This window comes from Mchenga conophoros, linkage group LG18 (assembly GCF_057382185.1).
Source record: "Mchenga conophoros isolate Kocher_MC1m ecotype Shallow Benthic linkage group LG18, M_conophoros_male_GT1.1, whole genome shotgun sequence".
Taxonomy (NCBI): Eukaryota; Metazoa; Chordata; class Actinopteri; order Cichliformes; family Cichlidae; genus Mchenga; species Mchenga conophoros.
Genome location: NC_140543.1, coordinates 23,376,656 through 23,391,506, shown reverse-complemented (window position 1 = coordinate 23,391,506; position 14,851 = coordinate 23,376,656). Strand labels below are relative to the sequence as shown.

Genomic DNA, 14,851 nt, shown 5'->3' with positions numbered 1-14,851 from the left:
GAAGGCGAGCAGGACTAGAATGCACAAGAGACAAAGGCACATAGAATAAAGAAAGCAGGAGAAGGAAAGAGGAGGGAGTGGAGGAGCGGGGCTTTGGCTACGCAGACAGAGGCTTCTGCATGGGGTGGAGAGAGACGGAGTTGAACTGACAAGGTAGTGCAAAAGCTACACAGAGGGAGAGAAGGAGAGAGAGGGTGATTATGCAACTTCAGTAGTGACAAAGCAGATGAGTATGATTTCTTGAGACTGAGCAAAGGAGTTAAAGGCCATTGCAGTAACACTGCTTTTAGTGCATGGCTGAAAACACAACTAATGGCATTACCAGAGTGCATCTACTGCCATAGCCAGGAACCTGAATCAAAATTTTTTAATGAAGGTGATCCAGGTCAGTACTAAAGGTTAGTCAGTTCCTTCTTGGTAGATGGTCCCTTCTGTTTTTAAACTTTATATTAAAAGCCCCATAAGTTTCTTATTAAAAAAAAAAATAGAGGGGGTATAAGACAGCATCTTCAAGAATGAACAATCAAGAATAAACTTTAATTCATCATATTGGTTATCACAATATAGAATATTTTAGTCTATGAACCAAAAAATTTTCCAGGGACTTTTGAAAGAAACTCCTTTGAAAGGTTGATACCTCTAAAAGTATTGTTTCTTTGGTCTTTCTCAGAAATAGAAGGTGAAGGTACCGAATTAAACAGTTTACTTCCAGGAAATCTCAGAAGAAATTATTCGACCTGTAAAAGTAAAGCAAATAAATCTTTGTCCCTGATTTTAATGACTGTCTTTAATAGGACTGGATAAGAGTGAGTGCCACAGGCAAGTTAGCAAAAGCCAAAAAGCATTACCGTTAATTTGTTTTGGTCCTTTAATGAGATTTCCAGGCAATAAGAAGAACATGGAGTCATATATCATCACTGTCGCATTAATTATGATAACTCAGTAAAAATATATCAAGATGACAGAAGACTGTTTACATCTCAACCTCGTGGTTTGTTTTTGCTTATGTTATTCAAAATTAAGACCACATTTCTCATGAATACCACTGTATCCTATTCCACAGTCTGTTGATATGTGTGCTGTTTATCCTGGACAATGTATTTCCCCTTATATGTCATGAAACAACCCGCCGGATTAAATCTAGCACAGTGCCCTCGGTTAACAAGATCAAAACACACATATCCATACATTTAAACACACTTAGTTTCACACTCTCTCCAGGGAACGGGAAGCATTGGGTTGGAAAAGGGAAGACGAGAAAGATGAACCCATGATCTATAAATGTTTAACAAGTGCAGACAGAGGAGATAAGGGCTGCTAGGAGGAGAAGTGAGACAGAAAGAAAAATGGTGAGGTGGAAAAAAAAAAGAAGACAATGGCAGAGGAGGCGGGTGGGGAGCAAAATGGGTGGCTTGTCGAAAACGAGAGGTGGAGAACAGTCCCATAATAGAAGGAGACATCACAAAAAAGGTTAGAAAATCGACAAGGGGAGGGGAAAGAGACAGAAATTGTGAAAAAAAGCTGTAATTGGAGGTGCCTGGTGGTTGTCTAACACAGAGGGGCTAGTAATGATTCCATTAGCGCTTTGCACTGTGAGAAAGAAAAGACAGAAAAACAGAGAGAAAGGAAGGCAGAGGGAAAGAATGACAGAGAGAGAGAAAGAGAAGCCAAAGACAAGGAAAAGATTCACAGAGAACACAGGACGATAATGGTGAATGTCAAAGGTGCTAAATGGTAGAAAAGAAAAAAAAACAAGCACAGAAAAGGAACAAGAAGGAAGGAGAGAATTGAAGACATCCATTAAATGGCTCGCTCACTTGTGCTACAATGACAATTACAAAATGCCCTCCTGAAGCTCTCCCCCCGAACCTCACCTCTTCATCTCTTTGTGTGACAGCAAACGTGAGCGGATGATTTAAATGCATTAGCAGAGTGTGTTTTCCCTATGGAAGACCTCCAGACCTCCAGACTGTTTCAGGCCAGGAACCTTTTGTTTGGAGCTGATGCAGAGCGCTGAGAGGACCCTTTAAAAGCCTGGCTGTTGTTCTCTCAGGAACACATTAAAGTGCAACGTACTGAGTTGATGTACTTTTTTTTTGTTGTGTGTCCTCTCATGTCTTTTGTGAATCCGCTTGCTAAAATGAGGCTGATTACGGATGCAGCTGCATTAGCTGGCTAAGTGAATTCTGACAAGGTAAGGTGATAGTATGAAAATAGAAGCATGTTCATGCAAACGCAGCACAGGCACAAAGTTATTTAAAACAAAAGAAAGACGGTTTCCAGGGAGTGAATTTTTGGCATTATTATGTTTGGCTGACACTGGTGGGACAGTGAATTCTCCTGCTGTATGAGGAAATTTCATTGCAATGCAAATCCTTCCCATGATCCTACAAAAAATGTTTTTCCTAATACCGAGTAGGTGGCGCAGACATCCCTGCGGGAGGGAAGATCCAATTCACCACAAAGGAATTAAAATCTATTGAAAATGTTTATTTATTTGTTTATTTTTGTTCCCAGAATAACTATTACATATGAACTGAATACAGAAACCTGGCTTTCCTTCCCATGTTGAACGCAGTGGACACCTGTTTTCCCTGCAGCTCTGGTGACCCTAACCTATTAGACATGGGCCGTATATATATTCCTGACATGTGACCTCAGACTGTCAATAAGACTCCATCATTACCTTTGCACGCAACTGCAGCACACACACATACGTGCGCACACAAAAGCTAGACTGTTTAGATTTTAGAGTTTAAGCCAGCTTGTTAAATGCTCCTTTATTACTCTATTTATTCTCTCTGGAGTGAGAAGAGTCAAGAATCTGGCCGACGAGGTCATGGAGATCACTGAGGTCAAGCACCCTGCTGTGTCAGACTGACTTTAAATAGTTTTTAGTACTGTGACAAAGACCTGCGTAGTGTAAACATCTGCCAGCTAGCTCACCTGTCAAATAACTACAGTGTGTACGTTTACAAGACAGGCATGTAGCTCAACAGTCTGCGTTTCATGATTGAGATGCAGCTCGAGTTCTGCCACAATCTGCGCACATTACCAGTCTGCAAACTGCAGAGTACAGCTTGTTCTTATTCACTTGTCTCTAAGGCCCAACTGCCAAGTTTTCTGGGCGTCTTGGCTGCTGCTTCTCCCAAACAACTGAAATTGCATTATGCGCACCGATTTCAAGTCTGCAGTGATGAATATCTACGATTCCATTTTCTTTTCGGCGAGGAAGTGAGCCCGTAGGGACAGGTGACAGCATGAGCTTAATACAGCTTGCTCACTCAAACGCATGCATGCACAGTATGTACACACAAACTCACACATGCTGCACACACCATCTGGGGAGTTTTACAACTCAATAATCTGCTTCCTAAGGCATACCTTTTCCTCCCCTCCTGCAACACAACACACATCAATAAGCAGTTTCTCACACACACTCATACTGCTCGCCTCTACTTGAGAAGGGAAAATGAGACGTTCAGCTCTGTCAGACACACACACTCACACACACACACAAAAGAGGAGATGCCTTAAAGCAACTTCTACTCTTTCCTCTACAAAAGCTGTTTTCACTGTACTGGGAGGGATGACACACACACACACGCAGTTAAAAAAAAAACACATTCACACAGAGTGTGTCCCTAACCTAAATACATAGAGTCATTGTCATTCCATCCTCTGTGTCACTGCAAAATTCACTACAGTGTATCTGCACGCAGAGGCAGCCACATAGATATGTACACACTTTTATACACAACACCACTTCCAAAAAAGTGGGGACACTGTGAAAAATGTGAATCAAAACAATAAAATAAACTGTAAATCTTTTAAAACTACTCACAGTACAACCTTTGAAAGTGAGATACTTCAGTGTTTTGGGAAAAACATGAGCTTATTTTGAATTTGATGGCAGCAGCGTGTCTCAAAAAAGTTGGTACTGAAAGTAGCAGCAAAATGGTGCAGCGAGAGTGCAGACAGGGACTAGAAAGAGAGCATATTTCTACCAAACTGGCTTTTCTTTATCGACTCTCTTTTAAATTTAGAATTCTCATTGTTTACAAGGTTTTGAATAATCAGGCCCCATCTTATCTTAAAGACCTCATAGTACCGTATCACCCCCATCAGAGCACTTCACTCATAGACTGCAGGCTTACTTGTTATTCCTAGAGTATTTAAAAGTAGAACGGGAGGCAGAGCCTTCAGCTTTCAGGCTCCTCTTCTGTGGAACAGCTCCCAGTTTGGATTCGGGAGACAGACACATCTCTCTGCATTTAATCATTAGTTATTATTAATCTCTGTCTGTCTTCCACAGTGTGTCTTTGTCCTGTCTTCCTCCACTCACAGCCAATGGCAGAGGTGCCCCTCCATGAGGCTGGTTCAGCTGGAAGTGTCTTTCTGCTAAAAGGGAGTTTTTTTTTCATTCCCTCTGTCGCCAAAGCGCTTGCACATAGAGGTCATCTGAGTGTCGGGGTGTTCTTTGTATTATTGTATGGTCTTGTACTTTACAATATAAAGCACCCTAAGGAAACTTTGTCGTGATTTGCTGCTATATAAATAAAAATTACTTGAATTGAACTGAATTGAATTAATCACCAAAACATGTCAGCACCTCACTTTTTCCTCATTTGTCCTGTCTCTGTCTGTCTCTCCCACACAAATGCACAAACACTTGCACGCTTACATTCTGTCCCCTACATGCCTGAGGACCCCAGCCCCACTCACGTTGGCACATGTCCTTGTTTTCTTCGAAGCCTGGTTTGCACACACACCTCCCGATGGGAACCAGCCATCCGCCGTCTGCACTGCAGTACATCTTGGGAGGCTCAAACTCCTCAGAGGCGTTCACACACACACCGTGCACCTCAACCAGTGCCGTTTCTCCACCCGTTATTGTGTCAGGAAACTGGGCCAAATTTAGCACAGTGAGTGGACATTTCTTGTAGAAGACCCTCACGGAGACCAGAGCAATGCAGGCGCCCAGGTCCTGGAAGGCCAAGTAGAAACCCTTTTTACTCAAGTTGTTGATGGTCCGCACTTCCGTGTTTAGCTTCATGACACGGTCGCCAACGTCCACCTGTGAACAAAAGATATATTTTACATGTGAGTTTGGTGAATGGGATAATGCAATCTTTAGCAAACTGAAAGCAATTGAAAGTGTTCTTATGCTCTCTCTGTGCGAGTATCCATACCTGTGTAAAGCTCTCATCTGCAGCAATAGTGTCAATTTTGATGTACTGACTTTCCTTGATAAACCACAGGTTTGCATTGTTGGACTCATAGTAGTACATGTTGAATGTCTGCAAAAACAAACAGCATCCATCAGAACGACGCACAGTTAACCGAGACAGATAAAAAGTATGAGCGGGTCCATCCAATGTGAAATTTTAACAAGCCATCCACTGTTCTGCAGCTCTTCAGCAGCTTGTCTCCGTATCTCAGTGCATCTGTCTGGATTGAAAGTCAGCAACGCTGTCTGCAGCTTCATGAGAGCACAGCTCTAAACTGTCACATTAAGCCCATTATTTATTCTGGAGATGTAGTAAGACTGAAAGGCATATAAGGGACAGACGAATTGAAATGTATACAGAACAGAGCAGTGTTATAAGAGAATGGAGGGCGGGAAAAAGATTAATAAAAAGAACGAAAAAAGCCTGTAGAATAAACTTTGATTTATTCTCCAGCTATTGCTTCGTGTTATTTTTCTGTGTTTCCCTGTTTGTGTTTAGTATTCTGACTGGAAACGGATGAAAAATAAGTTATTTTGTATTTTTTAACTACATTACAGTAACTAGATTACACACACCTCCTTTTGACAGACCTGTTGATAATACACATGTTAACAACCTTCATATAAGAACAGGAAACACACAGAATGGTGAGGCGATGGTCTTAAATATGCCTTAAATGTGCTTCCATTCATACAATTCACAGCACAGCAATAAATAAACTGCATTTAATGTGTCTAATTTGTAAATGATCTACTTAGTGGTCTAATTAAGATGTATCTACTAAGTCACACATTTGAGGAGTTAAAGAAGATGCTGCAAAAGCTGCCGAGCACAGTGGATAGTCAGAGAATATTCTGCAGGAGTGCAAACAACTGCAAACAAAAAACCACTCAACTTGAAATATAACTTACCCGTGTGCTATTGATCTAAAAAAAAAAAAAAAAAAAAACACTAAGGAAATGTATTCTTTTTTCTTCTTACTTCACACCAAAAATATTTCAAAGAGCAGACAGCTACACAGCAGAAGCCACGGAGCCTATCAACACTCAATGTTTTGCTCAGGACGAGTGGGCAAACGAGCGGAATAAATGCAACAGGAGGCCTTAAACACAAACACACACACCAGCTGCATCGGCATTTGTTATCTAACCGAAAAGCCCACATGCTGATCATGTGTTTATGAAGCTTGCTTGTGCATTATGCTTGTGTGATGCAAACCTCTTTGCAGGTACCAGGGACCCCGGGTAGACTGTTACAGTCTCTTAGGGTGAATTTGATCTCAATGTGGACGCGCTGCGCTTCTTCCCGGCTGATGTGGCGCGTTCTCAGCCAGTTGTTTTGGTTGGCTTCCATGACGTTACACACCTGGTAGGTCCTCATCGGGGTATTCCTCTCATCCATGACACTGATCTCCTCCCACTGAGAATAAGAAACAGGAGGTAAATAGAGATGATTTATAATGATGTTTTCATTTGCTAGTTTAGCTTTTTCAAGCATATTTGGGACATTGCATATTAAAATAATTCCATTATTTAGCTTGGGGGCAAAGAAAGAATTAGGGTAAAAGGAGAAAGATTGCATGAAGCTGCAAAGAAGAGGGAGGGAAGAAAAAAGGAAGAGAGAGTGAAAGGGGGAGTAAGTGGATGAGTGATGAGGGGATGGAGGAAGGAAAAGAGAAGTGATGAGGGCTGCTGAGAAGTATTTGTGTTAAAGGGGAAATCTCTTTAACTAAAACATAAATTTCAAATCAAAGAGCAAGGGAACGTGAAACTGAGTCAGGGTGACGCTCAGCGGCACTGGGCCCAGGCTGACAACAGCACCACTCCCTTTCATCGTTAGCGCGTGGACAAAGAGGATCTCAGTTTTAAATACTGGTTACAGGGAAACTGGGTCTAAGTTCAATGAACTGTGGTTTAGTGCAAAGCAACACTGCTCTGCAAGTTCTGTTTTCATGTATGGGTGACTATGAGTGATGATGTGTGTCAAGATCACTGAAGGACTGTCTTTGTCTATGCTGCACGTGTTCGCAAAGTGGGTATGTTTTTCCTGAAGTGAACGGGCGATTTAACGCTTAAGAGGTAGACGTGTGTGTGAGACGTGCAGAGAGAGAGAGAGAGAAAGACAGAGAAGGAGAGAAAGAAGGAGTAGGTAGGACAGAGCTACTTTGTCTCCCATCATCCACTACCATCTGTTTCCACTTCTGACTATGGCTGTAATTGAGAACACTTCTCGCATGAGCAGGAAAACATTTCTATCTACTCACACATAGACAAGCACCCACATGCGTATACCACTCTCAGACAGACACACAAAGAAAAAGAACATTTTTATTCCTTAAAGAAAAGGAAGATATCTGATCCATTCAAGAGGACGCTAACTCAATTTTCTTTGACACACACACACACACACACACACACACACACACACACACACACAGGATAGGCTCTAGTTTGTGGCTAGGACTGAAGAGACCACCATCTTTGTTCTGAGCTCCTGTCATCATCTTAAGGCTGAAGCCTTTAAGCTCCAGAGTGACGAGCACAGAGTTACTTACATGTTCTCGTTACCCACCGTACTACAGTATACACAAATACGCTAACCTGTGCAAAATCAAACAACAGTGGACCCAGACCACGACCCACCAAGGTAAACACCAATTATCTCTGACATGTCCCAAAAGTCCAGAGAAATAAAGAAGAGACGGGCAAGGAAAGAGCCGAGTAAGCAGCAAAAATGCAGAGAGAAACTTTCAGACAAGCGAAGTCCAAGCTGAGGTTGAATTCTTGAGGTTAATCTGATGTGACAGCCCAACAACCCGGCAAAAGCCTGACGCATTTCACCTCGAAGTCCTGAGCACTAAAACAGAGCCACATAAAAACACACATTCTCACACACATTTGCGCTCACTCGCCAGCTCTCCTGTGCGCTCAGATGCTTTTAATCTCCACAGCCTCTTCTACTGTGTATGAATTGGAGCTTGAACAAAACCAGCTCTCTCTTGATCCTGACCTTAACAGTACTTCAACAGACAGAGAAATTCGAAGAAGAAGAAGAAAACAAGAGAATAAGAAGAAAAAGAAGAAGCAGAGGATTATTTAAGATGCTACAGTCAGCTGACACAAATGTCCCTGACAGGCAGTTAAGAGTTGGAGATTATACACAGCATAAAGGACGTATTACAGCTCGACGATTTTACAAACGCAGCGGCTGAGACTCGCTGTGATCAGCTGCACTCGATTCAACTGAAAGAACAAAAACGTAAGACCGAGGGAGGAAAAAAAATGAAGAAACACAGTGAGAGAAAGAGAGAGAGAGAGGAATGAATGTTGGTAAATAACAGGCACGACTGGCAGCTAAATAGATCCATCTGTGCAGAGCGGAGACCAGTCGGACATCACAGGACGGTCACACATACCCACCCACACAAATACACAAAGCTGATTCCCCGGGGAGGGGTGATTAAAGCATTTATGGGAATAGTCATTGAGGGATAAAAAGGGCTTTATAATGTCTTTGTTTATTTCTTTGTAGGCAGAGATTGGAGTGGCTGGATTGCTGCCACTTCCTGTTGAGCAACTTATTTCCCTGCTCGCAAAGTCTGCTCGTTGTCACTTCTGCCGGGTGTGAGACGCAGGTGTGCTTAGGAAGTTGAGAACAACCGGGCTTTGCTAATTTGCTAATGATACAGATACGTCACACAACTGAGAGAAAGTCTCCTAAAAATACAACTGAGGAAACGTTGGGATAGGCTCAAGGGCTTCAGCTTTCTTGTTTAAGACGCAAGTGCACAAACACAAACACACATGCACACACAACTTATAACTATTGCCAGGGCTTTGTTGGCTCAAATTGAAACCCTCCTCCCTGAACTCTTAATCACCTCGGCCAATCAGCGCAGAGCCAGCTTGATTGCTTTGAAGTGAAGCAGAGACGTCGGCTCAGCGTTTAGATTCAAGCATTCACCGGCTTAACATAACATCCCTCCTTCTGCAATCATCTGATGGGTACACCTATGAGGACATAATTGGCCGCCAAACTCTGGAACAAGCTCTGGCTTAGCGAGGGGGAGAAAAAAAAAAGAAAGACAAATGACAGGGTAGGGGATAAAAAGTTGAGAATTTATGTCAGGGGACCAGTGAGGGCTGGGGAGCCTCTGGGGAAGCCGAGAGGCAGTTGGGCCTCCCATTTTCAAACATCATTAAGACATATCTGTTTTGTGTCCCTCACTGCTTTGTGGTGACATAAATGGGTCGCTCCACTCAGTCTCAGCCACATCCGGCCCTGCACGGCTCGGATTAAGCGTGACCCGTGAGGGTCAAGTGTGATTTTGGACTAATTCAGGTAGACATTGGCCTGATATTGGTGGGAATTGCCTCTCACTGAGAATAATCCTCAGGTTTAAAGCTTAAAGGTCAACTAGATAATCCCCCTGATATAAAACACAAGGCATTCTCACCACCCTAACACATTTTCTCTCCTCTCTGAGTCTCTTATCGCTCTATTACTTCTCTTCTACACAAGTTAGTAAATCTTTACGACATTCATTTTTAGACATATGCAGAATCATCATAAACAAACAGCACTTTTGCCAGCACGATTGGCAGCCCTTGTTGGTCTCTATACTGTTTTTTTTTTATGTTGAATGCCACCAGCTGAAAATTAAATAGATAGTTTGCAGTTTTACAAATAGAGATACAGTCCATGACTTGAATTGTGCAGAAATTGCAAGCAGTAAGCTCTTGTGGCAAGAAATTTTTAGCTTTATTGGATCTTGTAAGAATAAACTTCCAGTAGAAGGCCAAACTGTGCCAGGAGCTACTGTGAAGACTTAAACAGTGCTGGCGTATTGGTTTCCCTGAGGATAGGTGGCAAGGTAAATGCATTTTTTACTCCAAGGACCATCACAATGAAACAGAAAAGTAAAGATTCAGCAACTGTAAAACTTTGGACTAAAAGGTTTAAAGTAGTAATTTTGCCCATGGCCTGCCTTAAAAGTTTTTCTCAACCAAACAAATTAAGAAAAAACAGAAAACCGATTAAAAGAAGTAACAAAAAACAAAATCATAAAGAGCTGATATGAGTTATGCTTCAAGCTCATTTGCTTAGTGCTTAAGCGGATAAGTACAAAGTGGGATGAAAAGTAATGTGAGGCAGAGGCTTCAAATAAAATTACTTTTATCAATTATAAAAGTTTGCCACAACTAAACTGTTGAATTTCGGGTGATTTATAGTGGTTACGCTTTGCAAGTCTCAAGTTTTTTAATTTTTGAGGAGTCCTTCAGTTGCACTCCCTTTTATTTGCTCTGTACCTGATTACCCTCAAACGTCAATAAAGAATCGATTTTTATTTTTGTGGCAACATCATAGCTCACTGTAGAAACTTGTATATTTTCTTAAATTACCAGATGAAAAAGAGCGATCCAGGTGGGAGATAACGTCGGCTCTGTGTATCAAACGACAGCATGAGATGGGCAATGAAAGCAAAAGATTTTACAAACTAATTTCCGTGATCTGATTAAAGAAGCAGATAAAAAGTAAAGACTCTAAACACTTTTATTTTTGCAAAGTCTCAGGTGGATAAAAGGAGGCTATATTTATAGTATTTATTTCACAGAGGTATTGTGTGGAGACCAGCGTCTCCCCATCTGACAGTCCATGAAAAAAAGATATTCAGGATGGGGTACGCTTCACTTTCCAGCCAACACATTTCTTTGAGGGTAAACTAACAACACGTGTTCACCCCAACCTGAACTACATATTCAATAAAAGTAACTTAAATTAGATTGACCTGCTTAGTTTAGCCACAGATGGAACACATTCTGCTCTTTCTGCAGGGACCGCAGAAAAAATAAAAACATTCACAAACATCTACAATATGACCGCACAATAAGAGCATTTCAATTAAGCGAACTCGATACCCTTGATTGCCTGAGAAAACAACTTTGCCTGGCTCTGCACACATCAGCTGCCTCTCCACTTCACACAACCATGAAACCGCGTGTGGCATCCTGCAATTTAACACACTGATGCTGAATAGTGGAGAGGGAAGACGAGCGAGAGAGAAGTGTGACTCAAGAGGAAATAGAATTAATTCAGTGCCATTCAACAGCCCCTGCACTACAGTGACATACAGAATCCGCTCTATTGAATGCACTTCTTCATTCTTCCTCTATATGCTCTTCCTCTTCTCACTGCTCTGATTCATGATAGCTGCACTCCAAACTCCCGTGGTCCCCCATGACCAAGAAAGTCTAGTTATGCAACACACCCACCCTGCAAGCACATGTACACAATGCAGAAACACTAGGATGCATATGCCATCTCCTCTTATGTAGGAATATTTACTCCCCCCATCGTGTCCCTTCACTCCATCCCAAAAATTGCAGCCTGTAATAAATGCAGGCTCCAGCACCACAGCAATTTCAGCGTAGCAGAAATAATTTGTAAATTCCCACTGAAAACTCCCGATTTAGCAAGGACTGCTTATGAACCCAGTGCTCTCTAAAACACACACTCCAGTCCTCCTGCTAGCTTTGAGTCCTTACCTCTTCCCCTGAAATAATGCAAGCCAACATAACATCTTATTTTGTGCCAGATCATATATATCTATGTGTGTGTGTGTTGCACACTGCAGGTACTCACCCCCTCATTAGGATAAGCCTCCCAGCCCAGGTCGGCCAAAGCTGACATTGAGTCCAGCAAAGTAACTGTGACAACACAAGGAAGATAAAAAAAAAAAAAAGAGAAAATGTTAACAGACACATACAGGACATTTTTGTGGCATTTGTTGATCCCTGCCTCCTTAAAGAACGACTGATGTTTTCCAGACATGGTGCGGCATGTTTCTCTCTTGAATGTATAACATAACATTATGTCGCATTGTAAGTTTTCCACAAAGACACTTTCAAAATGTGTTCCACAAGGGCATCTTTTGTTGTGTTGGAGTACACCAGCAATGGAATCAGAAGCACTGGTGAACCTATAATTTTAACTCCAAGATTACTGTGGTTGCGCTGCAGCTGTTCCAGTTCAAGGGGACACAAAGTCATTCAATGAAGCCGTAAGAAAGACTGTATTTACAGTTGAAATTGGCTTCAGACAATATAGTGAGTAGTCAGACGAAAATGCTGGTTACATGTTATATATATTTTTTAAGGCTCACTTCAGTTCAGTCGGTGGCTAGAAGGAGATTATTGTGCTGTTAAGTGCAGGAATAGTACAATAATAATCTGTTTGCCTTTTGATGCATTATTTTAAGTACATTTGTTGTTGATTGAAGACGTGTGCATGTCTGGTTTACTCTGAATTCAACGTGCTGTTTCCAGTGTGTGGTCTCTGCATAACAAGAGGAAGTAGAGGGGGGATGCAGGAAGGTGAGAGTGAAAAGTGAGAAGACACTGTGGCAGGCTGACCTATGGGAGGCACAATGAAAACCTGTTTAGATTGCACAGCACGGTTCTGCACCTGTGTGTGTTTATCACTTGTTAGTAGAGCCTGAGCGATATAGGACTTTTAAGGCTCATACTGATATTTAATTATTTTAAAGTCTGATACATTTTTATCATATCTTTGTTTCTTCTAGACACGTTCCTGCAGATTTCCCCGACATTTGTAATGTGCAGTTGTTTAGGAGTTCCTGTTAAGAAAATATGGCACAACATTTCATGGATTGCTCTTTTATGCGGTGCCAAACTCTTCCAGACTTGCAGAGAAGTTGCAGCATGCCCTCTTGCAGGCAAAGTATGCAACATCAATGCTCATAACATGGTTGAAGGGTGTCTCTTCTTTATGTTTTTAATTTTCATTTATCAGCTGTTATAAATGCTGATACTGGCTGATACCAATGTATCGCCAAATTGCTAATACCACAGATATATGGTCGTGGTACTTGTTAGTGCATTTATAGATGAGCGGCACTGTTCATTCTTGGCTCACTCAGGTCCTAATCAAGCCTTCAACACTGCTGACCATCAATATTTAATCAGTATCCATCTGCAGAGACTTCTGCTTTGCTCTTTCTTCTCTCTCTCTCATATTGTGTGTGCTTCACAGGTTATCCTTCCTTTGTGAAAAGGTTTGAATGTATGCTTTCAATCCACAGATCCAAGATCAGCTGTGTGAGTCGCTGATGTGACACAATTTAAACAAGAAGCATCCCTCTTAAGCAGCGCACTTTCATATTCACTCCAATTTTTATAAGGTAGGGGCAGTGACCTGGAAAAACTATTTACCGCTACTGTAAAGTTTGCTCTCTTGAATGCAAATGAGGCTAATCGCTCAATTGAAAAGGGCTGAACGTGTCTGTTTACAAGGCCCTCTGTGTATCCATACTGCTAGTAGGTATAACAAAGGGACTGTAAAATTGGTCCAGCCTCCTCTTTTCCTTCCCTTCTCTTCTTCTTGTGCTCATGCTGCTCATCAGCTCTAACTGAAACCCAGCCATTCCCCTCAGCTCAGCACACTGTGTGACAGCAGGGAGGCGTGTCATGCTGTAATAATGCGTGTATATATATGTGCACTGTGCGCGTGTCATAGCACACATATCTGCGTGTGTCTGCTTGCACTTGCACAAAGCGGTATGCGAGTGAGAAAACAGCCACAAAGAAAGTAGCGCGCATGGTATAATGAAGCAGAGAGAGGCGCTGCACAGTGGAGCCGGGGTGAGAGAGAGATAGATTAAATGAGAGGGATGAGACAGAAACAGTGGTGGAGAGGTGCTGCGCAGCGAAAGGTCAGACGGAGCCTCCAGCCCATGGTGTATTTAGAGGAACTAAAGACCATTTAGACTGCTTTGCTCAGTTCATGGGCTTTGGAGTGGCACAGAGAAATGGGACATAATAGTATAATAATATATGATTTCAGAATCCAACAAAGAGGCACACATCCACGCACACACACACACACACGTTATTTTCCCCCACACTCTCATATCTCTGCGCGAAGATAAAAGCTTCCTATCAACAAGGAATTTAGCAAAATTGCCTGTTTCAAATACAAGCAATTATGAATTATGTGATATTCTCTGTGATTCACTTCTTTTAGTACCGTTTTATGTATTTCACAGAGAGTATAACTGAGTACCTTTGACAGTTATAAAGGGTCAATTCACCCAAATTACAAAAAAGACCATTCATCTCCACAACACAGTGCAGATGATTGGAAGATTAAAACTTTAAATTAACTCAGCTGAAATTCTGAATCACCGTGTCTGTCTATAAATAAGTTACTTTGTCTGGATAAAATACAGGTCACTTTGTATTAATTTTCTTTCTCAACTGCTTTCGACCAAAGGAACTGTCTGAATAAAAAACGTTGATAATATTTTGTGGAATATATACCTGAAATTTGTGGAATTTGACAGCCAAACTGTCCTGTAAAAGCTCCCTAGTCTAAAACTTGATTCTGCCACAGATAAGTTAAAGTTCATGTCATTATCCAAATTTTGAGTTTTTTTCTTAAAAGTTAGCATTATTAAGTCAAACTTTTGAGATATGTAGTTTGAAATTGTGAGATAATGACCCTTGAATAATAGTTTTAAAGGTTGAAGCAAACTTCCATAACCTGGTGACCTTGAAAAAGGCAGCAGGTTTAAGACACTTTTATTATTCTAGTGTATGGAA

General features: G+C 41.6%; 1 protein-coding gene across 2 annotated transcripts in view; it reads right to left on the bottom strand.

The window, feature by feature from the left end:
* The window catches only part of LOC146553795 (ephrin type-A receptor 3-like), a 79,114-nt gene that overhangs the window by 53,201 nt on the left and 11,062 nt on the right, over positions 1–14,851 (bottom strand). For both annotated transcript variants that reach the window (XM_085255625.1, XM_085255626.1), the window contains exons 2-5: positions 11,874–11,938; positions 6,450–6,650; positions 5,193–5,300; positions 4,726–5,077 (exon numbers count right to left, since the gene is read on the bottom strand). In XM_085255625.1, coding sequence (XP_085111751.1) covers positions 4,726–5,077; positions 5,193–5,300; positions 6,450–6,650; positions 11,874–11,938 — 726 coding nt within the window. The remainder of the gene's footprint in view (positions 1–4,725; positions 5,078–5,192; positions 5,301–6,449; positions 6,651–11,873; positions 11,939–14,851) is intronic.